This window comes from Raphanus sativus, chromosome 2 (assembly GCF_000801105.2).
Source record: "Raphanus sativus cultivar WK10039 chromosome 2, ASM80110v3, whole genome shotgun sequence".
Taxonomy (NCBI): Eukaryota; Viridiplantae; Streptophyta; class Magnoliopsida; order Brassicales; family Brassicaceae; genus Raphanus; species Raphanus sativus.
The window spans coordinates 25,206,235-25,229,440 of NC_079512.1; the positions used below are offsets into that span (position 1 = coordinate 25,206,235).

Here is a 23,206-nt window from a genome sequence, read left to right on the forward strand (position 1 = left end):
ATTGCGGTGAGCGTGGATCGAACACGCGACCTTCAGATCTTCAGTCTGACGCTCTCCCAACTGAGCTATCCCCGCTTGTTGTTTTAAAGATTATGTTGTTTCTTTCCAATAGTTCATTTTTTGGTCTTAATAAAGCAAAGCGACGACTCGGGGGAAGTAGAAGAATTTTTGATCATCTGCGATTCATTTCTGTCGAAATTCCCAATTCCTGAGTTCAAGAACCCTAATTTCAATATGGTAAGATTCGTTCAGTTTTGTGGCTTTTGTGAATTCAAACATCTCAATTCCGCAGCTTTCATTTCGTATTTTGTTTTTTAAAATAGATGATGAAAATTCCACAGGTTTGCATAATGTGTTTGGTGCCGCTGTTCCTCGTTCCGCTCATCAATTTACTGCCTCGGATCATTGATTTTTTAATGGTAAACTGGATCTTCCTTTGTTGATAATCTAAAAAGTTAGGAACCATAATAGTAGTTTTGGAGAATAGGTTGCTAAGAGATTGTTTCATCTTTCGAAAGATAATTATAGAACAAAATGAGGAATAAGAAGAAGATACAAAATTAGGCTTAATCAAAGAATACATGATCATGAATTGTGCTCTTGGAAAGTCGAACATGTTAGCATTTATTTAAAAAAAAAACGTATTGTACTTCTGAGAGTGTTACATACAGATTTTGAGTCTGTAGAGGTCAATGCTTTAGTGAGTGAAATCTTGCAAGTAGTAGATTAAGTATAATATGTCTTGTTTCTTGTGATCATTGGGGGTTGATTTCTTGAGGTGTGTGTGTTCATGCTTGAAAACTAGGCCAAAGTGTATGGATGGCTCGGATGGGAATACAGGAAGCCAGCTAGAGTTCCTCCAGCTTGTCCTTTCAAGCCAACTTCCACCAAAGTATGCGAAAAATTATCTTCTCAGCTTGAGTGGGTCTTTTCTTAGCTGAAGCAGTTTAGCTGATGAAATGCTTGTTTTTACGTTATATATTTCAATTCAACAATCCATGATATCCGATTAGCTTCTTCAGTGAAGCTACTTTACTATCTGCTGTGAATATTCACTTACTTTAATCTGAGCATCTAGTTACTTTTGTGAATCTTAACACTTTTGGTGTTACAGGTAGGTGCAGAAACAATAAGTGAAGGTACAGAAACAATAGCTAAACCCGCGGAGGATACCACTGGTGGTGGGGTGAAGCAGGATTGAAGCTGACTCCTCCTCCCTCCTTTAATAAAGCTTTTTAACATTCTGTGGACATGTTTTGGATAAGAGAACAGCCTTGTGTGTGTGTCATAATAATGTACGTTCAAAGTTTATGGTCATTGTTGTAACAGATAATTTTATTTTAGTGTTTACATGTGCCAGACTTGGAATTCCTCAGCAACTTTGTGATCACTCTATGTTGGTTGTTAGCTAATTGCATTAAGGCATCTCATGTATTATCCTAAATTGTATTCTAATAGGTAAGGCTTAATTGAGCTTTTAGTTAGAAACACCTATACAAGCACACCAATCTTGACAATAAGAAAAAATAAAGCAAACCAATTTACTTGAAATATTTCATGTCTTCTTGTTATAGACTCTCTTTGTTTCATTTTGATTGATATTTAAAATTAATGCACAAAAATATTAAGGTGATAATTTTTATAAACATAACCTTGGTTCATAAAAAAATATTATTATATAAAATAAATTTAACCAATAAAAGTAAAATTTTATGTTACTAGTTACAGTGTCAAATGATATTAAATATTATCTTTATTTGGCAACAAATATTATCTAAAATAATGAAAATATTACTTAATTTGTAAAAGAATTAAGAAAAAACATCAAATAAATTGAAACAGATGGAGGATACCCCTTGGTTTTCTTCAAAGGTTTTATTCTCCAGAGTTAATAACACCTTTAATCGTTACCACAATGTTAGAAACAAATGAAAAATAACAATATATTAATACCATCGTGTCTTGGTTAATTTTGATTTTACGAATAACAAAAGAGAAATTAAATTGTTATCTCTGTTAATCGATTTTTTTTTATTGGACAACTCTGTTTTCGATTAAAAGTATCATTTCTCTCTCGATATCTTCCGACATTGATCGCCGGACAAAAAAAAAACCCAGTTCTTCAAATAACCGGTCACTTTCTCCCAAAGATCTCTTGGACCAATCCGAACGCTCAGGATTCTCATGCTTGATCCAATTTGAGACTTGTCTTCCACTGAATCTCTCCACCTAGGGTTTATATTTAAGGGAATCAACTAGGCTTTGCGATGTTTAAGAAGATCATGAAAAGCGGGAGCCGAAAGACCTCCCGAAACGACGCCGCCGATGATCCCATGTTCGGATTCGATCCCGCCTCCACCAATATGGTTGTGAACCACGCATCTCGCCCTTCTTCTCCCGCCACCCCCAAACAACAACAACCTCCTCCAATGCACTCAATCGAGCCTCTCCCTCTATTCAGAGACGTCCCACCCCACGAGCGCCAACCCCTCTTCCTCCGAAAACTCCAAATCTGCTCCTTCCACTTCGATTTCACCACCGACCCCTCCAAAACTTGCGCGAAAAAGAGATAAAGAGGCAGACTCTACTCGAGCTAGTCGATTTCATCCAATCCAAAACCACCACCATCACCGAGCTCTGCCAACAAGAGATGGTCAAAATGATCTCCCTCAACATCTTCCGCTCCCTCCCTCCCTCTCCCCACGGCCAACAATCCCCCCTCCTCGCCGCCGACCCCGACGAAGACGAGCCTTACCTAGACCCCGCCTGGCCTCACCTCCACCTCGTCTACGAGCTCCTCATCAGATACCTCCTCCCTTCCGACACCACCGACACCAAGATCGCCAAACGCTACATCCACCACTCCTTCGTCTCCAACCTCCTCCACCTCTTCGAGACCGAGGATCCGAGGGAGAGAGAGTACTTGAAAACCATACTCCACAGGATCTACGGGAAGTTCATGGTCCACAGGCCGTTTATCAGGAAAGGCATCAACAACATATTCTACCGGTTCGTCTACGAGACCGAGAGGCATTCCGGGATCGGGGAGCTTCTGGAGATTCTCGGGAGTATTATAAACGGTTTCGCCTTGCCCATGAAGGAGGAGCATAAGCTGTTTTTGATCAGGGCGTTGATACCTCTGCATAAGCCTAAGGCTATCGCTGTCTATCATCAGCAGTTGGCTTACTGTGTCGTTCAGTTTGTGGAGAAGGATTATCGGCTTGCGGATACTGTGATTAAGGGTTTGTTGAAGTTTTGGCCCGTGACTAACTGTACGAAGGAGGTTCTGTTTCTTGGTGAGCTCGAAGAGGTTCTTGAGGCAACGCAGCCTGTTGAGTTCCAGAGGTGTATGGTTCCGCTGTTTCGGCAGGTGGCTCGGTGCCTTAATAGCTCTCATTTTCAGGTTAGTAGTAGTAATCTCTTGTGGCTTTTGGTTTCGTCATCGGAGATTAAGACCTATCTTGTGTGGTAGATTTGCGTATTGAGACAAAGATCTAGGCAGACCTATGTTGTGTGTTAATTTAGGAACTATATCTACATCATGATTTTACTCTGTTTCTAGGAAGTTTGAATATTTCTATATACCTTGCTCACATGCATAAGTCACCATTGTGATGCAGGTTGCGGAACGATCTCTGTTCTTGTGGAACAACGAGCATATTGTGGTTTTAATCGCTCAGAACCGAAGTGTGATACTTCCAATCATATTCGCTTCCCTGGAGAAAAACACAGAGTCTCACTGGAACCAAGCGGTTCATGGTCTAAGTTCGAATATAAAGAGAATGTTTATGGAGATGGACCCTGAGCTGTTTGAAGAATGTCAGCAAGAGTATGAAGAGAAGCAAGCCAAATGGAAAGAAGTGGAAGAGCAGCGCCAGAGTAGGTGGAGGAGATTAGATGAAGCAGTGGAAGAGCGTGAAAGAGTAGGAGGAGAAGATCATATGATCGTTTCTTAGAAAAAATACCAAATCAACTAATACTATTCTTTCTTTCACTTTCTCTTCATTACCTCTAAATTATATTACAGTTATTAATATATTTTCTTCCTTGTGATAATTTTGGCTGTCTATAAGTTATAGACTATAACTGTCAGTACATTTTTGTAGTGCTAATTCTTATTGCCTAATAAAATTATGAAACTATGTCACTAACTTACTATATATATGCATAAACATTTAACTGCATGATTGGTTCTACCTAACGGAGTTTATCAAGATATATTTGAAGATGTGCCAATGGTCAATATCGTTTCATAATTTATAATCAGAATTATAATTAATCAGTTCATACAGTTATTGTCATAAGAGGGTGAGGTGTATAGAAAATGAATTATTACGTCTCGCTTGCATGATGTTATTTGTGTCTCTGTCACTCAAGTTCTCACGATATTTTTAACAAAAACGAGAGTGAATCATACGGCTTTTTGAATAAGAGGCAATCATGTTTCGTTTACTAAAGGCTAAAGCATATTTATATGTAACATTTATTACAAACACAATTTGAGTGATGTTTTGATTATATGATCTGTAGATGCTCTACCGTAGCTCCTGAATGATCATTGCAACCACTACATAACGGTTTGTGTAAAAGTCATCGCTAAAAAAGGTTTGTTAAGATGCTGATGATAACAAATTAAAAAGTATATGCTTTGCTTAGGGTGAGTAGTGAAGCTAGCTAGTTGGCAAGTAATGGCTTCTTTTGGCGGCCAAGCAATTCTCTCTCTCTATCTCTTTCACACACGCACAATCCTCTACGCCAAAACTTAAATAAATTCCTCTTAAATTCTTATATTATTTATTAAAATATGATTATAAAATTGTGATACTAGCTTCACAATACACTCAATAATATTATTCTTATTAATCTAGTATATATTAGTGACACGTTATCAAATAATTATCATAGAGCCGAAGACAACGAATTATGTAGGGCTGGATGTGTAGAAGTTGGATATCAATCCAGCTCTACTAAACTCGTTATTTTTCTTACTTTTGTGGAATTTATATTGAAGCTTTTTCCAACAGAATACTGCCACCAAGTTAGTCTTATACTACAAGACTCTATAAAACAATATAAGTAACTATTTTAAAAATGTTAAGAAACCAAAACAAGATAGGTTAACTCACCGAATGTGTATCATTGGCTAATCATAAGATTAATAATGGTTTGATCAAATAATTGGCTGATAAAAAAATCAATGTATCTTACAAAGAGGCGCAAACATAGGAACGCTATTATATATTTAATACGTTATTACTAATATCATTATAATTTAATAGCTTATGATCATGATTCATAGTTGTGTGTTGTGTAATTGTGGGTTGGCTCAACTGCACATGAACTACTCAGAACCCGAAATTCTGTTTCCTTTTACTTTCCAAATGATTAGCTTAATTAATTGATCATGTAGTTAAGTTCAGTGTACATAATCCACAATGATTAGTGATACTATGATACAAAATTAGAAGTGGAATGGTATTTCAAAGTTGAGCCATATATACATGTGTTATCACTTCTCAAAGATCTATAAGAATAGCCATGACTTTTAGATTTGATGTAGTTATTTTCGATAGTACATTATTTTCTAAATTCTTAAAACTAAATTTTCATGAAAGACACAACTCCTTAAAACTATTACATTTAAAGAAAAAAAAAGACATATTTTAAAGATGATAAGACTAATTCTTAAACATTTTTCCAATATTTTAAATTTCATTGCATATATAGAAAGAAAGTCATATTTTATGATGAAAAACACATCTGTACACATTTTACAATATTTTCCAATAGTTGCATGTTGAAAAGACACTCATAATCATAGAAACACATATCATTTCATAATTTGACAACTTATGAAAAAACTAATTTCATCTTTATAATGAAAACACACAATTTTGACATTTGTTAGGGTTTCTATTATTAATAAATTAGTTTTAATAAGTTAGTGAAAAGATTTACAATGAAATACATAAAAGGGGAATGTTTATAGTTTTTCAAAGATCTATATGAATATTCATGATCATTTTTCAGATTTGTTGTAGTTATTTTTAGATAGTATATTTACAATATGACAAGTTTTTAAAAACTAAAACCCACACAAAAGACCAATCTAACTCAACAACAGTGATGTGTGGCTATTTTAAAGCTTTCTGATAGGATGATTTTTCAATCCGACGTGGATATCTTCAAATCACTCACTCAATCTCTTTTATATATTGGAATACATTCAAAAAATAAAAACACATTGTAAGATTATAAGGCTAATTCTTAAATATTTTCACAATCTTTTAAATTTCATTGCATTTTAGAATGAGAAAAAAACACACATTCTTATGGTGTAAAATCATATTTTTATGATGTAATGATACACCTTTTCACAAACTTTAGTTTCTTGTTTGAAAGACACGTAATAATAAAAACACATATCACTTTATAGTTTGACAACTTTTTAAAAACTAATTTTACCTTTTTATACAAATGCACAATCTTTGACATTTATTAGGATTCTTGTTATTAATAAGCTATATATATATATCATATTTGGATTCAAAACTTATATGTACTTTATTTTGGCAAATGAACTTAATCATGTATTGTGGTACTATGACTATATGTTGCTTGTTAAGTGTTGTATTTGTGGATAAAACAATTAAAGATGAGAGTGTAAATGATAAATAGATTAGAAAATAAACATAGTTAGAATACTTTACAAGGAGAAAAATACAATTTAATCATAGTTCTTGCTATGGTATTTACATTTCTTCCAATTGTCAAAATTGCTGTTTGTTTTTGGAATTTTTCCACTCAAATTGTAGAATGACACTGTTGTAATAGAAAAAGAAAGTCTTAATATCTTATACATAAATATGTCAAAGTAAGTCATACTTGTGACAACTAGCTGAAGTAGATTTAATTTAGTCATAATTTCTTTTCCTAAGATAAGTGCTGACATTGAATCCAAATGTTGTTACTAGCCAGTGGTACCAAGATACAAAAATTATATAAGAATGAAGTGAAGAAATTTTCATAAGTGGTTATTTAATAATACTAATTAATTTGATTTGATCCATAAGACAAACAAAACAAAGTTAACCAAATAAAGAGAAAAATAATTTAAATAAATTAAAGACAAAAAAAACAAGGGGGAAAGAAACAAGTGGTTCCAGGCTTGCAACCCAAAACTTCCAGAAAGGAATCCTTCACCAAAAGTTATTTGGGGTTTGCTTCTTTTCCCATCCTTTCTCTTACCTTTCATTACATATATACTTTCTCTATATCTTATATATATACCAATAGTATTGTGTGTATAAACAAATACAATCATAAGTAAATATAGAGAGAGAGATACTTAGACATATATATAAACCAAACCCACCAAACATTCTTTGATACTTCTCACCATAAATACATATCTCTCTTGTGTTCTTCTAACAGAGCCAAATTCAGAAACGAAGGATCATGACAAGTTTTCACGAGGAGACGCGTCTAGTACTCCTCACCAAGGGGAAACGAACCAAACGTCCTCGATCTGCGTCTCCTCACATGAACGCAGAAGCAGTGTCCGGCGTTTGCAGCGAGGACCGATCACTAGAGGCAAAAGAAGAAGGAGCTGGTGAAGTGGAATTCCAGGGAGCTACTGAAGAAGACCAAGACATGGCGAGTTGTCTGATGCTATTGTCGCAGGGACATAAAGCAAAGAGTAGTGGAGATCATTTATTGACGCAGAAGATTGGTTTCTTGAGCAACAAGAAACAGAAACCGGTGGCTTCTTCTCTAGGTTTAGGGCTAGATGGTGTATACCCGTGCAAAACGTGTGATAAAAGCTTCCACTCGTTTCAAGCACTAGGAGGACACAGGGCTAGCCATAAGAAGCCCAAACGCGACGAGAAGAACTCTTCTTCTGCGGTTGAAACGGTGGAAACTGCAGAAGCTGTAGGAAGCTTTCTTTCTCTGCAAGTAAGTAGCGGTGATGGTAGCAAGAAGCAGGAAAAAACACATGAATGCTCGATCTGCAAAGCTGAGTTTTCTTCAGGACAAGCGTTAGGAGGTCATATGAGGAGACATAGAGGTTTAACCGTAAACGCAAACGCTACTTCAGTAAGCAAAACCGCGTTATCATCAAGTCATCATCAAGAACCTAATCATCCTAAGAACTTTCTGGAGTTGGATCTGAATCTTCCAGCGCCAGAAGATGAACCAAAATACGTGTTTGCGTCCAAAAATCAGATGCTTCTCTTCGCGTCTGCGTCCAATTCTTTGATTGATTGTCATCACTAACTAAGTAGTTCTTGTAATTACTTGTTTTACCTTGATATGTTAATCATTAACCCTCATATTATCATTATTATTATTATCTAATATTGATTCTTGTAATTTGACATTGATTGATTTAACTTCAAATGATTTCATTCTTTAACAGTACTATTCATCGTTCGATACTATTTTGCTTGATGTGGTGGTGTTATCTGTATAATTAAGAGAACTTCATGATTAGCACATTTCCAATAATCATCAATACATATAAACGTATATAACTAATACTTAACTTTGGGAGAATGCAAAAAAAAAAAAAAAAAAAAACTTTGGGAGAATGCTTAAAGATGCTGAGGTTGTTCCTTGTAGAGCGGAAGAAGCATGTGACGATGACTTTCATATAAAGTCACTTCGTTTGTTAGCCGCCACTAACTCCCTTTTGTTACACTTCACTTCCGTTTGGGGTTGTTCGTTTTATTGTTCTTTCATATTTTATAAACACATATATTCACTTTGGATTAAATAAATATCATTTCACTGAAATTGTATGTATTTTTTTTTTGTAAACTACTGAAATTGTATGTTTCATTAGATAAATATAAGAGACTGAGTCCAAAGCAACCTAAAAACTCGTTAAAACCTGATGTTAAGGCGGGTTTAGAGTGATAATTAATGTATAAATTCATGCATCTACTTCATCCCCAGCAGAAAAATCTTCAATGGCTAAGCCAAAAGCATGATCAATTTTCATTAGAAATATCAAAAGTGTTTTATAAAATATCAGAACATAGTGTAGTTTTAGTTTACCTTATTGAGATGTACATTATGTGTTCAAAATCATTCAAATAACATCTCTCAATACTTTAAGATATTTTTTTGCTGTTGTTGGTCAACCTTTCAAATAAGTTTATGCATATGTGTTGAAAGTCTGAACAAAAAATAATATCATATAGTTCTGGAAGAAAGATATATATATAGCTCACTAAAAAATAAAGTTATAGTTACAAAATTATATGTTACAAGTTTGTTACCTTTTCAATTTTAAAGATATACATACTGCAACATCTTCTAGAAGACTAGAAATAGGGGCTGATATATATACGTTAAGTATCATTTCAGGTCTAATGGCATCTCTGTATTGATCATATTATGCCTTTATAGTGTCGTCTATATATGACTCACGTATATATATTTGCTTTTGTTAAAATGACACATCTACATTTCTCTTTTGGTAATATGAACGTGAATCACATGATACATGAAGAAATAAGTACATGATATTATCAACGAAAACAAGTGAATATTCCTAACATTTCGAAAGGATATATTAAAAGATGTTTTTTTGGGTGAAAATGTTAAAGATATGATTAAAAGATGTTTGAAAACATCGATGCCAATGTAGTTTAATTGACGACGGTTTAACAGATCAGAGTAATTACTTACGAATTTGGGATATCAACTCAAAATATTTTTGTGTGTTATCATCTTGAAAATAAAATCTTGTATCATGTATATTTACACGTATATCATTTACGCAAAGAGGCGTGACAAATCCAGTGTTTTAATTCGTAAGGTTATGTATTTATGTATGTATAGATTATAGATAGTGGATAATTAAAATGATCTAATAAATGGAGATCCTCTTAAATAAATTTATATACAATAGAAGTAAATGGGTTGCAGTTGTAATTTTAGATGTAACTTTCTACATCCTGATTCAATTCACGGTGTGAAAAACTATTAACAATGTTTGGGTTCCGCTAAAAAGGCAAAATCATTTTTTTTACCAAAAAGAAAATTATATACAAATGATTAAGAATAATATTTTGTAGAATACTAACCATGCTGTGGAAGCACCGTGGCCTAGTGGTCAAGATTTAAAGACTTCTACACTCAAGTCTGGGGTTCGAATCCCAAGCGATGCAATTTCTATATCAGGAGGTAGCATGGTGCAAGGAATACCGTACCCGACAAAAACAAAAAAAAGAATACTAACCATGCCATATGTAAACAAAGTTTGGCATATGATTGAATACTTTGCTGGAAACTCTTTCCTAGTCGTAGGACGTACAAACAGCAAAGCTTTTAGCATTTAGACCAAAAAAAAAAACAGCAAAGCAACCTGGTTTTCACCCACTAATTGCTTGACAAGTCACCAGAAAACTCTATTATTCTGCTGTTGTACACTGCACCGACCGCACTAGATCTTACCAAACATTCTTTTTTTTTCTCTCTTCTCTTCTTGTGGCTGTTGGCTAAGCGTTTTGGTTTATTTCTTCATGCAGCGTACTACATGGGAGCGATGGGTATGCTGCTTGTCGACGATGTAACAAGATGATTCATCCCTTCAACAGTAAAGGATGCTGTAGTGTGTACAAAACTGACTTAACTGTTCAAATTGTAGTGTGTACAAAATTCTGACTTAACTTTTCAAATTGTAATGTGTGTAAAACTGACTTAACTGTTCAAAAAAGGATCATCTTCTTCACACTTTCTCTAATCGATATAAGTTTGAGCCACCACAAACAGGGGACTGAAGAAAGACTGGATATGATTGAATCACTCTATTATGATTGTTATTACAAATCTCATTTCAGAAGCAAAAAGAAGAGCAGTAAAAAATCCCACAAATTTACAGAGAAACAAACTAACATTATGTGTTACAAACAAACGAGGCAACATCGCCTCAAGAGCTGCAACAGCCTGCCTGAGGAGTAGTCTGGTGCTCTGATGAGCTTTGCTTCAAGATGTTTCTCTTCACAGCAGTTGATCCTTCTTCCAAAAGACTAGGTACCTCCATTATCTGTTTCATCACATACCATTCTATGTTACATTCTCCTTCGGATCTAAAACTATTAATCTTTTCATCTTTTACCTTCAAAGCCAGCTCTTCGAAGCACTGCTCTACGTTTTGTCGAGTTCTAGCACTGCACTCAAGAAACATGCACTTGAGTTCTTTCGCTAGCGCAATCCCTTCTTCTCTGCTTACTCCTCTCTCAGATTCCTGCGTTAGTCATCATATATATGTGTTTCATTTCATCAAAAGACAACCAGCGAATGAGCTTTGTGTAATTATCGATATTGAAACTCACTCTATCGACTTTGTTCCCAACAAGCATCGTGACGCAATTTTGGTTAGTGGAATAAAGCTCAATCTCCTTACTCCACACATCTACTAAGTTTGTGAATGTCTCTCTTCTCGTCACATCATAAACTGCACTTTTCACCAGGAAAACATTAACTAAACATGTTTACATACATGGAGATAGATCTCTTTGTAGTCTTATGGTAATAGATTTGATATGATGATGGGGACATTACCGAGAATGATTCCTTGGGCGCCTCTGTAGTAAGAGCTCGTCAGTGTTCTAAACCGTTCCTGTCCCGCTACAAATAAGAAAACCGAGAATGTTACATTAGAGCATGTTTATAGGTAGTTCTTAACAACATATCTTAGATTAAATAAGATTAAAAAATTAAAGCAAAAGAAGAAAATACAAAGAATGTATCTTAGTTAGGAGAAGCAAGGAAAGGTTCTTAATACACGTGTCGATACAAGAATGAGCAGAGAGAAAATGGAGGGATCATATTGAAAGATCTGGTCACGACGGGGTCCACCGTTAATGATTAAAAAAAATAAGAACCTTCAAGTGGGTTTTGTTGATAAACATGCTCTTAGTTTCCTTTATGAAAAAACATAAATAATCTTTAAGTGCAGAATCACCCACCTGTGTCCCAGATTGTGAGTTTAAGTCTTTTGTCTCCTACTGTCAATTGTTTGATCTTGAAATCAACACCTATTTTGAGTAATAATTAGGTTAATATCAACAAACGCTATACAAGTAGGATCCGACAAAAGATATTTTTCCACAGAAACCAAACCAAACTAAAAGACAAGACTGGTAGAATTAGAAGTACCAATAATTAATTCTTCAGACAATATCCTAAGTAATATACAAAAACGTGTGATCATTAAACAGAGAATGCCCAACACAAAACCAGACAGATGATCATCAAATTCAAGCTCAGTCAGATATAATGTGAACTACTGTTTGATTAAACAACACAAAAAAAAGTAAAAAGCAAACATCTTTTCTCGGTTGATTTTCCCTGGAATCAAAGAGAGAACACAAGTTTCAAAAGAAAACTAATTATACCGATGGTAGGAGCAAGATCTTCAACGGCGTTGGAGATGAAGCTGACAAGCAAACTGCTTTTACCAACACCAGAATCTCCTATCAACAATATCTTAAACGACAGATCGTATCCACTTTGCCCAGAAGACGATCCCATTCTCTTACCAAAAAAAAAACAAGCTTTGAATGATCTTTTTCTCTCTCGATCTGTTTGCAGAAGAAAAAAAACCACGAGATATCAAATCAACAGCTACAAAAAGGGTGATTCCCTTTTGATAAATAAATATGAATCTATTTTAGCTGTATGTAGTGCTAATGATGATGATGATATATGATGCTTATCGTTGATGATTACGTCTATGTCTCAGTTTTATAAGTAGAGCAAAAAAATATAAACTTTATTGCGCCCCCATGTATGACGCAAACACATAATTAAATCAAAATACGAAAATAAATAGGAAGATTGTATTCTTTACGGAGAAGATGGTACACGCCTGAGACAGTAACGTTCCTTCGTTCTTCTTTGCTTCCTCTCCCCGACACTTTGCTTTCACACAAACGTCTTGGGCTATTACATTATTGGGCCACAGTTTTTAAATCCATGGGCTTTGATTAAATCTTTTGTATCGTATATTAAAATATTTTAAAACAGAGGTCTTTAGCTGTACTCGTACCGGCTCTGGCGCCACCAAACCGTCAACTCTCTTTCTCTTTAACTTCGTTTTATCGACGGCGAAGAATAGGATTAGCAGCAACAAGAGCTTTAAGAGTAGTGATGGCGTCCTTAACCATGCCAATAGCTTGCTTGCCAAAGCTCAGTCTAAGCTCGAGGATGAGTTTAAACAATTGTTATCTTCTTACAGGTTTGTGCTTCTGTATATAAACCTCAGGGAACATTTAATAGTTGTGTGGATTTTTGCTATTTTTTTTTCTAGTTTGGGTGTGTAAAATGTATTTTAAAAATGACATTTTCAAAAGTAATAGCACTTGTCAATGTACATGTTCCTTATGTGACTGAATAGTTGGAGTATTTAAGTCCAAGTTAAAGTATCTTTTTTTTCTAATCACCTGCATTCGTTCTTGTCCTCATTCCTTTTTTTTTTTTGAATTATATTTGTTATAATCAGTAAAGCTGTGGAGCCTGATCGCCTTTTTGATGGCCTTCCAAACTCGCTGAGACCATCTGCGGATGGTGATGGTAGTGGAAAAGCTCCAATGCCTCACGGAGGACATCACAACGATGACTCAGAAACTGCTGCTTATACACTTCCGGTTCTGATTCCATCAAGGGTGTTGCCGCTTTTGCATGATTTGGCTCAGCAGATGGTTCAGGCTGGCCACCAGCAACTCTTACTACAGATTTACAAGTGAGCTGATTCTTGGCCATTCTTCCCTTATAACTCTGCATAATCTACTGGCATTTTCCCAGTGCATATTGAAGATACATTTGTGTGTGTTTGGAAATTGTTTTTAATATAACTTTTTGATCAATGTTTTGTGTGTTTGTTCAGAGAAACACGTTCCTTTGTCTTGGAAGAAAGCTTGAGGAAATTGGGAGTTGAAAAGCTTAGCAAAGAGGATGTTCAGAGGATGCAGTGGGAAGCTCTGGAGGCCAAAATTGGAAACTGGATCCATTTCATGCGCATTGCTGTAAGAACGCTATTTAAGATTTGCAATATTTAAAGCATGTTATGTTGGCTCCTAACTCAAGTCACTTTTCAACAGGTTAAACTACTCTTTGCTGGAGAAAGGCAAGTATGTGACCAGATATTCCAAGGCTTCGATTCTCTTAGTGATCGGTGTTTTGCAGAAGTTACAGTGAGCAGTGTCTCAATGCTACTTAGCTTTGGGGATGCTATAGCTAGGAGCAAGAGATCTCCAGAAAAGTTGTTTGTACTCTTAGACATGTATGAGATAATGCGGGAGCTTCACACGGAGGTAATATTTTCCTCATCTAAGTAACCAAACACTGAAGAGACTTCTGTTAAATGGAAAAACTCTTCTCTAGTCTCAGCTTTTGGTGGATTTTTCTGATTTTTATTCTAGTTTTTGTTTTGTTTTGTGAGCCCGTATTTGTTTTGGTATAAGCTAATTGATAACATTAGATGTCGCTACAATCTTACAAAATCTGTGTCCATGGACAGATTGATGCAATTTTCAAAGGTAAAGCATGCGTTGAAATTAGAGATTCTGCTATGGGGTTGACAAAGAGGTTGGCACAGACTGCTCAGGAAACATTTGGTGATTTCGAAGAAGCTGTTGAAAAGGATGCTACGAAGACTGCTGTTCTAGATGGGACTGTCCACCCGCTAACAAGCTATGTCATCAATTACGTCAAGTTCTTATTCGAGTAAGTGCTGCGTATGTCTACTTGGTTCGGACTAGCCCAACTTAAGTTATTCTTCTACTTGCGTATTGCCTCTTTCCATGCTTTGTATTGATGATTCATGGATGATCTTTGGTTGGTGTCAGCTACCAAGCGACGCTGAAGCAACTTTTCTTGGAATTTGGAAATGGAGATGATTCAAACTCGCAGCTAGCATCCGTAACAATGCGGATAATGCAGGCGCTTCAAAACAACTTAGAAGGGAAATCGAAACAGTACAGAGATCCTGCATTGACGCACTTGTTCCTGATGAACAACATTCATTACATGGTTAGATCTGTGCGCAGGTGAGTTCAGTTGAAGATGGTTAGGATTTATCAAAAAAAAAAAATACATTCGTTTGATGTAGTTGGTTTTATTGATATCATGAGTATTTACAGGTCAGAAGCCAAGGATTTGTTAGGCGATGATTGGGTTCAAAGGCATAGGCGTATCGTTCAACAACATGCAAACCTATACAAAAGGACTGCTTGGACAAAGGTTCGAATCTATTTGTTAACAAAGAAAATGGAAGTGAAAACTAAAAGCCAAGGTATGAATGTAACTGATATATAATTTTTGTAGATATTACAAACCTCTTCGGCGCAAGGGTTGACCTCATCCGGAGGAGGGAGTCTAGAGGGAGGAAACAGCAGCGGAGTTTCAAGAGGATTATTGAAAGAGAGGTAAAAGTCTTCAACAACTACAAAAAAAAAATTGAAATATTTATATCTTAATTATGAGAAAATAATGTTTTATATATTTGATAATGTTGAATTCAAAAAAAAAAATTGGAACAGGTTCAAGATGTTCAATATGCAATTTGATGAGTTGCATCAGAGACAATCGCAATGGACAGTTCCAGACACAGAACTAAGAGAGTCACTAAGACTTGCTGTTGCTGAAGTATTATTGCCTGCTTACAGATCATTCCTCAAACGCTTTGGGTAAATACTATTCTTGTCTCTTACCTGCAAAAGTTCATATGTATATATTTTAAAATCAAAATAAACTTTAAACCGATGATTCGTTGTAGGCCTCTGGTTGAGAATGGGAAGAATTCTCAGAAATACATAAAATATACAGCTGAAGATCTTGAGAGATTGTTGGGGGAGTTGTTTGAAGGTAAGTCTATGAATGACCCCCGACGGTAAAAACAAACAACCAAAGCTAATTGTTGTAAAGTAAAATTCTTTCAAACTCGTTTTTTCTTTGATCTTATTCGTTGCCATTGTATATGGAGCGTGTCCACTTTTCCTGTTTGATTGTATTCTTTTTAGTTACTGATAAGTGTGTGAATTACTTTGGAAAGAGAGTTGTTTCTCTTTTCTTTACGTTCATGTTTTTGAAATAATCATATGGCCTAATAAGTCTAAAGCACACGGATACGTGATATATTTAGTGTGAAAGAGATCATCAGAGAAATATAGCTTTTAAAAAATAACATTTTATAATAGTATTTTGAATCAAATATAGAGTTGAAAAGAAGTTGTTTTAAGTCGAGAATTGGTTAAGATCATAACAAAACAAAGAACTCTAAATTTAATGCAGAAAAAAATCAAATCATTTTTAAACAAATATGAAACCGACCACAACCTTGTTCTTGAGCCAGACAAACAATAGAGCTCTGTCGACATGCATACCTAAGCGAAAAAAAAAGAGAGAAAGAAATCGTTTTTAATTAGTAAAATAATTCGTGATGAGATGGGTTTGTTGATTAATCACATGTTTGGTAATGGCATATTCCTTTTAGAAGATCCAAATTCTCCCAGCATCTTTACATGGACTTGCTCATTTCCATCACCTCCTTCCACTTTTCCAAAAATAATAATAAACATAATATTTGATTTATTTCAGTGTCATCTTTACACCAATGACAATTCTTACTTTTATTCCCCTTTATACCAATAATATATACATTTTTATTTTTATTTTTTCTATTTTTAATTATTTTATACCCACTTTAAAATCTTATACACTTTGAACTCATATACAATTCTACATACAAACTGCATTGTTCACAATTAATTTTAATGTCGGTATAAATAGATACACCAAATGTTATATTTGAATTCACTTTCAGGTACTGACTAAGAAAAATAAAATAATTTATTATTAACAGACACGAGATACAGTGGTTACACTGAATTAATTAATTATTACAAAAAGTACTGTAAAGAAAAAGTGGAAAGAACACTATGACTTATGCAATGGGTGTTTTCAATCTCTCTTTAAATGTGTCTCCAAGACCAAATACAAAGAGAGAAATTCATTTAAAACCCTAATATCCATTGTTGAAAGTCTCTTTGGCACAACACAAAACACAGCATATATGGCCATCCCCTAAAGAAAATGAAGATGAAGAACCCTCTGAACGATATGAAGATCTCACCATAAAGGGTTTTCAGAGGTTTGGATTCTCTTTAGGGGATGGCCTAAACACACAAGAGTACTCTCAAAAGGTAAGAAGAAAAAAGATATCTCTTGGAGATTATGATAATGAAAATATGAATTTGTGTTTATGTAGGTGTTGTGTGAATGATAATCATCATCATCTTTATCATTATGGTGATGATGAGGATTGTGTGTGAATGGAGCGATGAAGATTGCATGAAGGTTGATGAAGACAAGCTCTTGATTTGTCTTTTGTTATCTCCCTCGTTAGGGCAACTTCGATCCTTTGGCAAGCTTCGGTTCCCCTCGGAATCAGCAGATTATTACTATCTTACTCTCTTTGTCTATGTGCTTCGTTTAGTTTGTTTCCCTTTTGGTTTGGCTTACTGTTTTTTATTTCGTATGTTTGTGCTTGAATGTGTGTGTGTTGTAATCCCCTGTGATGCACACCACTCACGTGTGTCCCTATCTATGTGAGGAATAAACGAATATTCGGTTTCTTATATCTTCCAATCCAATCATCATTTCCACTCTTTTTAAGTTTTTAATGGTGTCTTCGAACAATTGTTTTAGCAATCTGTTTATCTGAAGCAGAAATACATTTAAGTTGGCCCATTAGTAAGCCCATTAAAAGTCCAACTCATTGCTTATTTGAATCCTGTAAATTTAGAACATTATAAGAGCATATATGAAGGAAAACCCAAGAGAGCCTTATTAAACCGGGTCTGCCAAGCTCTCGTACCTAAGAAAACCTAATGAATCATTCATGTGGCGTATTTAAAAAGTAAAGGTCGATCCAAATTAAAAAAAACGTAGGGAAGAGAAATATGTATCAGTTCTTTTATACCTCTTGTGATGACTGATAAGAACTAAATAAAATTCACTTTTTTTTTAAATGAGCAATCTGTGTAAATTTAAACAGAAGAAATAACAAAAGCCGTAACTAAAACCGTGTGTGGCAAGCTGTCAAAGCTCTTAGCATTCATGATACACTTGAAAAGAAAAATACAAATCATCTTTTGGGTTGGTTAATAAAAAAAGCAGCCGGGGGGTTTTATGTCTTTAGGCAGAATAAACACCGCAGAAGATTCCTAAATGAACAATGCTTCTTCAGCTTGGGCTCTTCGTTTTTCAAAACAGCTTTGAGACCAGACGTCTCAGGCTCAAGTTTCTTGACTTCTTGTTTGAGTTCCACAATCCGATCAGCTTCACGAGCATTACGTTTATTCCTCTCTAAGTAAGCCGTCTCTAGCTGCGACAACTCAGTTTGTCTACGCAATTGTTGGTTCCTCATAATATCATTCCGGTGCCTCATCATCGCTACTCTTGCAGCACCCATGGTGAAATCTTATAATTGCTTTATAAGATTGCTTTCGTAATATGCTCAATTAGCATCGCCTTCTTTTTATGTAGGTAGCCAAAGACCTGAAATAACTTCCAAAACTCTAGATAAATTCGAATCTAATTAGTGAATATTTTTATAGCAGTTTGTTTATCTGTAGCATAAATATATCCCATTCTTAGCCTCGTAATAGTCAATCTCATCTTCTATTCAAATCCGGTAAATTTAATTTAAAGACAGTATAGGAGAACATATGAAGAAAAAGGCCAAGAGCGCTCTACCGTGTTAGGCTAGCTCTCATACCGAGTAAACTTAATGAATCATTCATGTTGGCATATCAAAAATAAAAGGTCGATTAAAATATATAAAACGTAGGATATTTATGATATGAAAAATTTAATAAATAAAAACGATTAGTAATAATCTAAAGAGAATTTTTATTAGAAAAAAACCACAAAAACATACACATCTCTGTATTGAGCTTGGTTTTTCTTCTTCGACTGTTAGTTTGAGTTTTCTTACCTCTTCTACAACGAAGTTGTGTACACTACTAACTAAGCAATTCACTAGCTTGTTAAACTCCAGTAATTCTAAAGAAGCAGTCGGTATATTTAAGTCTTACATTGCATATGGTAGAAGAAACAAGAAAAGGACATAATTAAATCCGTGTGTCAAGCTATCAAAGCTCTTAGCACTTTAGCATTAATAAATAAAGCAATTCCTTGGGGGTTTTTTTATTTTAGCAAAAAAAAAAAAAAATTCCTTGGGGGTTTTTATGTTTTTATGTCCTTAGGCAGAAGAAACTCCTCAAAAAATTCCTAAAGGAACTAGGATTCAACTTGGCCTTCTCGTTTCTCAACTTAGCTTTGACACCAGACATCGTACGCTCAAGTTTCTCGATCTCTTGTTTGAGTTCCAAAATCCTAGCTTCACAAGCGTTACGTTTCTTCCTCTCTAAGTAAGCCGTATCTAGCTTTGACCACAACCATTCCACCTTCAAACCGGCTTGCGTCAGATAAGACAAACCATTAGAAATTTTGCTTAACTCAGCTTTGAGACCAGACATCGCACCCTCAAGTTTCTTGACTTCTTGTTTGAGCTCCACAATCCGAGCTTCACAAGCATCACGTTTCTTCTTCTGTGTATCTAGCTCTGACCACAACCATTCCACCTTAAAACCGGCTTGCGTCAGATAAGACAAACCATAAGAAATTGTGCTTAACTCAGCATCAGAGAGCGATCTCTTGTGGTAAAGCTTCCGGATGATACCGAAGAGAACGTTCATATAATATGTCCTGTGCTTTGGGTTCTGAGATTGAACATTGAGTGCAGTTTCTGGGTATGTCTTAAAAATCCAGTTTGCTAAACTCACCTGCCCCGACTCAACAACGAAGCCGTTGACATTTGTCTTAGTTTGTGCTTGCAGTTCTTGGTTCCTCATGTCATTATGTCTTCGTTGGTTCAACAATAGTATTGCAATTGTCGCAGCACCCATGGTATGAGATCTTATAAAAATATTGTTTTAAGAGTTTTGCTTCGTGATATGCTTAATTAGTATCTCCTTCTCTTTATATAGGCCGTGAAAGACCGACAATTATTTCGAAATCTCCATATAAATTCGAATCTAATTAGTTAATCTTTTAGATTTCGTTTTGATATATATAGAGGACTTGATAATTTTAAGCTAGGCATATATATTTTGGTCTTTTCTTTTTTGCCAAAGATAATGATATCTTTTTTTTTATTTTTGTATTTCTTTTTAAGTTAGGAGTTAATTATAAAAATAAATAATATAATAATCCTTCATTTTTCTTTTCTTCTGTTCATCTGTGTTTAGATTTGTTCACTTACTAAACGAACTGATCACCATGAGCTGAAGCATGTGACCACCACCCCCCCCCCCCAGCTTTTAGATAAGACCAGACAAGGAGACAAGAAGTGAGAGTGATCAGAACATGAGATGAGTACTTTTTTTTTGGTAAACATGAGCTGAGTACTTCATCGAGCTTTATATACGATTCTGTACATTCCTCTCCAGATAATACAAAGCTGAGCCAACCAGAAGACAATGCTGAGCCAAGGTAGCGTACCAGTTCTTGATGATGTGAGCTCTTGCCAAATTCTTGGGAAAAAATATATGACGCTTTCTCAACTGATCTATACTCTTTTTTTTTTCTGATTTGAAAATTACAATGATATATAACATATTAAGTTTATTATCGTCAAGGGGTTTTTACTGAATTTTTTTTTCTTTATGCTAACGCATTTTTTGTAATTTTTCTTTTTCTTATTGACAACGCAGTTTTGTAATTATAAGAACGGATCAAACGTATCCCATCTAACATATAAATTATGAAAATAACCTATGTAAGATTATTATGTCTTGACCTTCGTCGACCTTTGGTGTCCTCTCGATGTATATAATCTTCTGACCTATTCGTCAAATAATTACAAAATAGTTTACACAAAAAAAATTACACCATAATATATTACAGTAAAACCTTAAGACGTAATAATATGCAAATTTAGCTTTGAATAGTTACCTATATCCTTTCACTTTTATTACAACTTAAATATATTTAAAAGTGATTAAACTCTCCTATTGGATCAGATTAATGGACTTTGTCAATATATATTAAAACGTAAAACCAAAAATAAAGCAATACTGTTACCCCAGTTATGTTTACCTATTAACCTTCCGTTCATATGTTCAACAGCTTGTTCAGCACTATGCGTGCTTTCAAACTCAACGAAAGCAAATCCTCGCGACTCTCCTCTGTAATCCTTTGCTAGAATCGATCTTGTAATATTTCCGAAACCCGATACCATCTGAATCAATATTCCTTCAGAGACTCGTGGATCAAGATTTGCTATATACAAACTCTTGAACTGGCTTGGACAAGAAGAAGATTCGTTACAACTTACAATCATCGTTCCTCATCTTTAGCTCTGTTCCATACCTTCGTAGTAATAAATTTAATGCTTTGTAACAAAAGTATATATGTGGTGCATTCATATAGACTTTTTTTTTGCTAAGACATTCATATAGATTTAAATGTATGAACTACCTAAAAGGAGTGATTACAGTCCGTACAGACCTGTGGCGGAGGGGACAAGTCGGAAGACCATTAAGCATAGTTGTCAATACAAACACCGCCGTTACAAGCATCAATAAAAGCAGCGATGACGTCATTTTCTGTCAACAATTCGTATTGATTATATTTGATGTACTCTTTTTTTATCACTCTTCTCTCAAGAAGAGAATAAAATCAAAGACTGAAAAAGTGAAGAACGTAACTAATGTATAGTGAGAATGCTCTTGTTTACATTTCCATGCCTGTTAATATAACTTTTTTTGTCATTTAATGCATTTACCGAGTTAGATATCGTATTTAATCTTTGTTAGTTAGTAGTAGGTTCAGATTTTAATTAATATGCTTTCTAATTCCATCCTATAAGACTTACATGTGTTTGTTTACAGTAAAGAGGTGGATACAGATACTTTTTCTAATTATGATGCTAAAAAATTAATATGTTTTCCTCTATTTAACCCCAAACTGTTATTTATACAGAATTTATATTTAATAGATTTGTTTTCATTTAAGGCTGCACTGAATTAGAAATTATCATTAAGAAATTAAATTTGGTAAAAAAAATTAGATTCTTTTTTTGACGTTCAAAAAAAAAATTACATTCTATAAGAGCTTTGTGGTCCATTCAAAAATTACATTCTACAAGAGCTTTTTGAAGTTAAAAAAAAGTGGTCCTTTTCTATGAATGGGCTGATGAGATCTAGGCTCTTCTTATTTCAACTAGATTAGTTCAAGTTTCATGGGCTGTGCAACTATCTATTGTAGGGTGGGCCTTTTTGTAAAACAAAAAGAGGATGTTATCTTGCATCCTCTTTTTGCATAAAACAAATATATGGAGTATTGAAGGAAATTTTTTTTTGGATCAATTTATCACATTGGTCAATATTTAATTCACTTAAATATGTTTACTTTTGCTAAACGGTTTAAGTCTTTGTGTTTTTGCATATGCTTATTATGGTTGTGTTGTACCTTGTAAGTACCCCGGTGAAAATGAGTTTTTTGGATTTTTTCCCATCAGCATCGGATGGCACCGTTCGTTACCGACGCATGAAGTAGGCTCAGACTAAGATAGTAGACTTATGCATTAATGCATTAAACTTTGTTTTGTGTGTGTTGAGTCTTAGTGAAGAAGATCAAGAAGAAGATAAAAAGAAGAAGACGTGAAGAAGAAGTTTCTATTTATTATGGACAAGACCACGTGAGTTTTTCTTTGCAGGACCACAAAGACTAGCCGTTTGCCACAGCTCATAAAAGCAAAAGCAAACTGCTATTTGTCGGGTTCTGAACAAGCAGATAAGAGAGAGTCGACAGCTAGCTTCCGTACATGGAGCGTGCTTGGGATTGCATCAAAACGGCATCACAAGAGGCGTCTAGGTTACAAGGTCTTTGTCATATAAATAGCTACATTGTATAGAGAGATAGATAAGACAAGCAGTAGAACAAAAATACAGAGCATAAACTTGTATTGTTGTTCTTGGGAGAAAGAGGTTAGAGAGTGATTCCGAGAGAAGCTTTGTAAAGGGCTTGTGAATGTCTGAAACTTTCTTGTAAACCTCTGATCTAGTGGATTCCGGGACAACAGCTTCCCGGCCCAGACTAACACCCTCGTTAACGGGTGTAACTG

The 23,206-nt window shown here is 34.9% G+C and overlaps 7 protein-coding genes and 1 non-coding gene across 9 annotated transcripts; 5 read left to right on the forward strand and 3 right to left on the reverse strand.

The window, feature by feature from the left end:
* Nucleotides 1-2: 2 nt before the first annotated feature.
* TRNAF-GAA (transfer RNA phenylalanine (anticodon GAA)) lies at nt 3-75 on the reverse strand. The gene has a single exon. It is a non-coding gene; the product is annotated as a tRNA-Phe (tRNA).
* A 15-nt stretch (nt 76-90) lies between these two features.
* Nucleotides 91-1,379, forward strand: LOC108842523 (uncharacterized). Its single transcript, XM_018615457.2, has 4 exons — nt 91-237; nt 342-419; nt 806-892; nt 1,115-1,379. The coding sequence occupies exons 1-4, from the start codon at nt 235-237 to the stop codon at nt 1,199-1,201; spliced, it is 255 nt and encodes an 84-aa protein (XP_018470959.1). The 5' UTR covers nt 91-234; the 3' UTR covers nt 1,202-1,379.
* A 663-nt stretch (nt 1,380-2,042) lies between these two features.
* Nucleotides 2,043-4,160, forward strand: LOC108842522 (serine/threonine protein phosphatase 2A 57 kDa regulatory subunit B' alpha isoform). Its single transcript, XM_018615456.2, is given in 3 exon segments — nt 2,043-2,540; nt 2,543-3,403; nt 3,621-4,160. Coding segments are annotated over 3 exon segments (1,470 nt in total). The 5' UTR covers nt 2,043-2,267; the 3' UTR covers nt 3,957-4,160.
* A 3,006-nt stretch (nt 4,161-7,166) lies between these two features.
* Nucleotides 7,167-8,424, forward strand: LOC108840027 (zinc finger protein ZAT5). Its single transcript, XM_057002738.1, has one exon. The coding sequence runs from the start codon at nt 7,459-7,461 to the stop codon at nt 8,275-8,277; it is 819 nt and encodes a 272-aa protein (XP_056858718.1). The 5' UTR covers nt 7,167-7,458; the 3' UTR covers nt 8,278-8,424.
* A 2,359-nt stretch (nt 8,425-10,783) lies between these two features.
* On the reverse strand, nt 10,784-12,935 carry LOC108840010 (ras-related protein RABC2a). Of its 2 annotated transcripts, none has more exons than XM_057004419.1 (7): nt 12,866-12,935; nt 12,411-12,596; nt 11,982-12,050; nt 11,575-11,640; nt 11,346-11,467; nt 11,129-11,257; nt 10,784-11,056 (listed from the first exon to the last, which is right to left on the reverse strand). In XM_057004419.1, exons 2-7 carry the CDS (start codon nt 12,544-12,546, stop codon nt 10,940-10,942), a joined length of 639 nt encoding a protein of 212 aa, XP_056860399.1. In that variant the 5' UTR covers nt 12,547-12,596; nt 12,866-12,935; the 3' UTR covers nt 10,784-10,939. The 2 variants fall into 2 exon arrangements, with proteins under 2 accessions (XP_056860399.1, XP_056860400.1); XM_057004420.1 differs by having other exon boundaries at nt 12,745-12,866.
* LOC108838511 (exocyst complex component EXO70A1) lies at nt 12,721-16,140 on the forward strand. The gene is made up of 11 exons (XM_057004251.1): nt 12,721-12,756; nt 13,128-13,252; nt 13,517-13,756; nt 13,901-14,039; nt 14,115-14,327; nt 14,534-14,739; nt 14,862-15,062; nt 15,156-15,255; nt 15,340-15,440; nt 15,555-15,701; nt 15,791-16,140. Exons 1-11 carry the CDS (start codon nt 12,721-12,723, stop codon nt 15,906-15,908), a joined length of 1,626 nt encoding a protein of 541 aa, XP_056860231.1. The 3' UTR covers nt 15,909-16,140.
* A 731-nt stretch (nt 16,141-16,871) lies between these two features.
* Nucleotides 16,872-17,653, forward strand: LOC108840084 (uncharacterized). The gene is given in 3 exon segments (XM_018612907.2): nt 16,872-17,403; nt 17,405-17,485; nt 17,487-17,653. Coding segments are annotated over 3 exon segments (270 nt in total). The 5' UTR covers nt 16,872-17,292; the 3' UTR covers nt 17,565-17,653.
* Nucleotides 17,654-19,271: 1,618 nt separating this feature from the next.
* Nucleotides 19,272-19,931, reverse strand: LOC130508649 (MATH domain and coiled-coil domain-containing protein At2g42465-like). Its single transcript, XM_057004252.1, has one exon. The coding sequence runs from the start codon at nt 19,929-19,931 to the stop codon at nt 19,272-19,274; it is 660 nt and encodes a 219-aa protein (XP_056860232.1).
* Between the last annotated feature and the right edge of the window lie 3,275 nt (nt 19,932-23,206).

Excerpts from the sequence above, each read along its gene's own strand:
- LOC108842523 (XM_018615457.2), top strand. Across the intron at positions 420-805 it reads GGATCATTGATTTTTTAATG|GCCAAAGTGTATGGATGGCT; the intron begins GTAAACTGGATC and ends CTTGAAAACTAG. Across the intron at positions 893-1,114 it reads TCAAGCCAACTTCCACCAAA|GTAGGTGCAGAAACAATAAG; the intron begins GTATGCGAAAAA and ends TTGGTGTTACAG.
- LOC108840027 (XM_057002738.1), top strand. The coding sequence starts at position 7,459 with ATGACAAGTTTTCACGAGGAGACGCGTCTAGTACTCCTCACCAAGGGG.
- LOC108840010 (XM_057004419.1), bottom strand. The coding sequence starts at position 12,546 with ATGGGATCGTCTTCTGGGCAAAGTGGATACGATCTGTCGTTTAAGATA. Across the intron at positions 11,258-11,345 it reads TTGGGAACAAAGTCGATAGA|GAATCTGAGAGAGGAGTAAG; the intron begins GTGAGTTTCAAT and ends TGACTAACGCAG. Across the intron at positions 11,057-11,128 it reads TCGAAGAGCTGGCTTTGAAG|ATAATGGAGGTACCTAGTCT; the intron begins GTAAAAGATGAA and ends GTGATGAAACAG.
- LOC108838511 (XM_057004251.1), top strand. The coding sequence starts at position 12,721 with ATGATGCTTATCGTTGATGATTACGTCTATGTCTCA. Across the intron at positions 13,253-13,516 it reads CAATTGTTATCTTCTTACAG|TAAAGCTGTGGAGCCTGATC; the intron begins GTTTGTGCTTCT and ends TGTTATAATCAG. Across the intron at positions 14,040-14,114 it reads TCCATTTCATGCGCATTGCT|GTTAAACTACTCTTTGCTGG; the intron begins GTAAGAACGCTA and ends ACTTTTCAACAG.
- LOC130508649 (XM_057004252.1), bottom strand. The coding sequence starts at position 19,931 with ATGAGGAACCAAGAACTGCAAGCACAAACTAAGACAAATGTCAACGGC.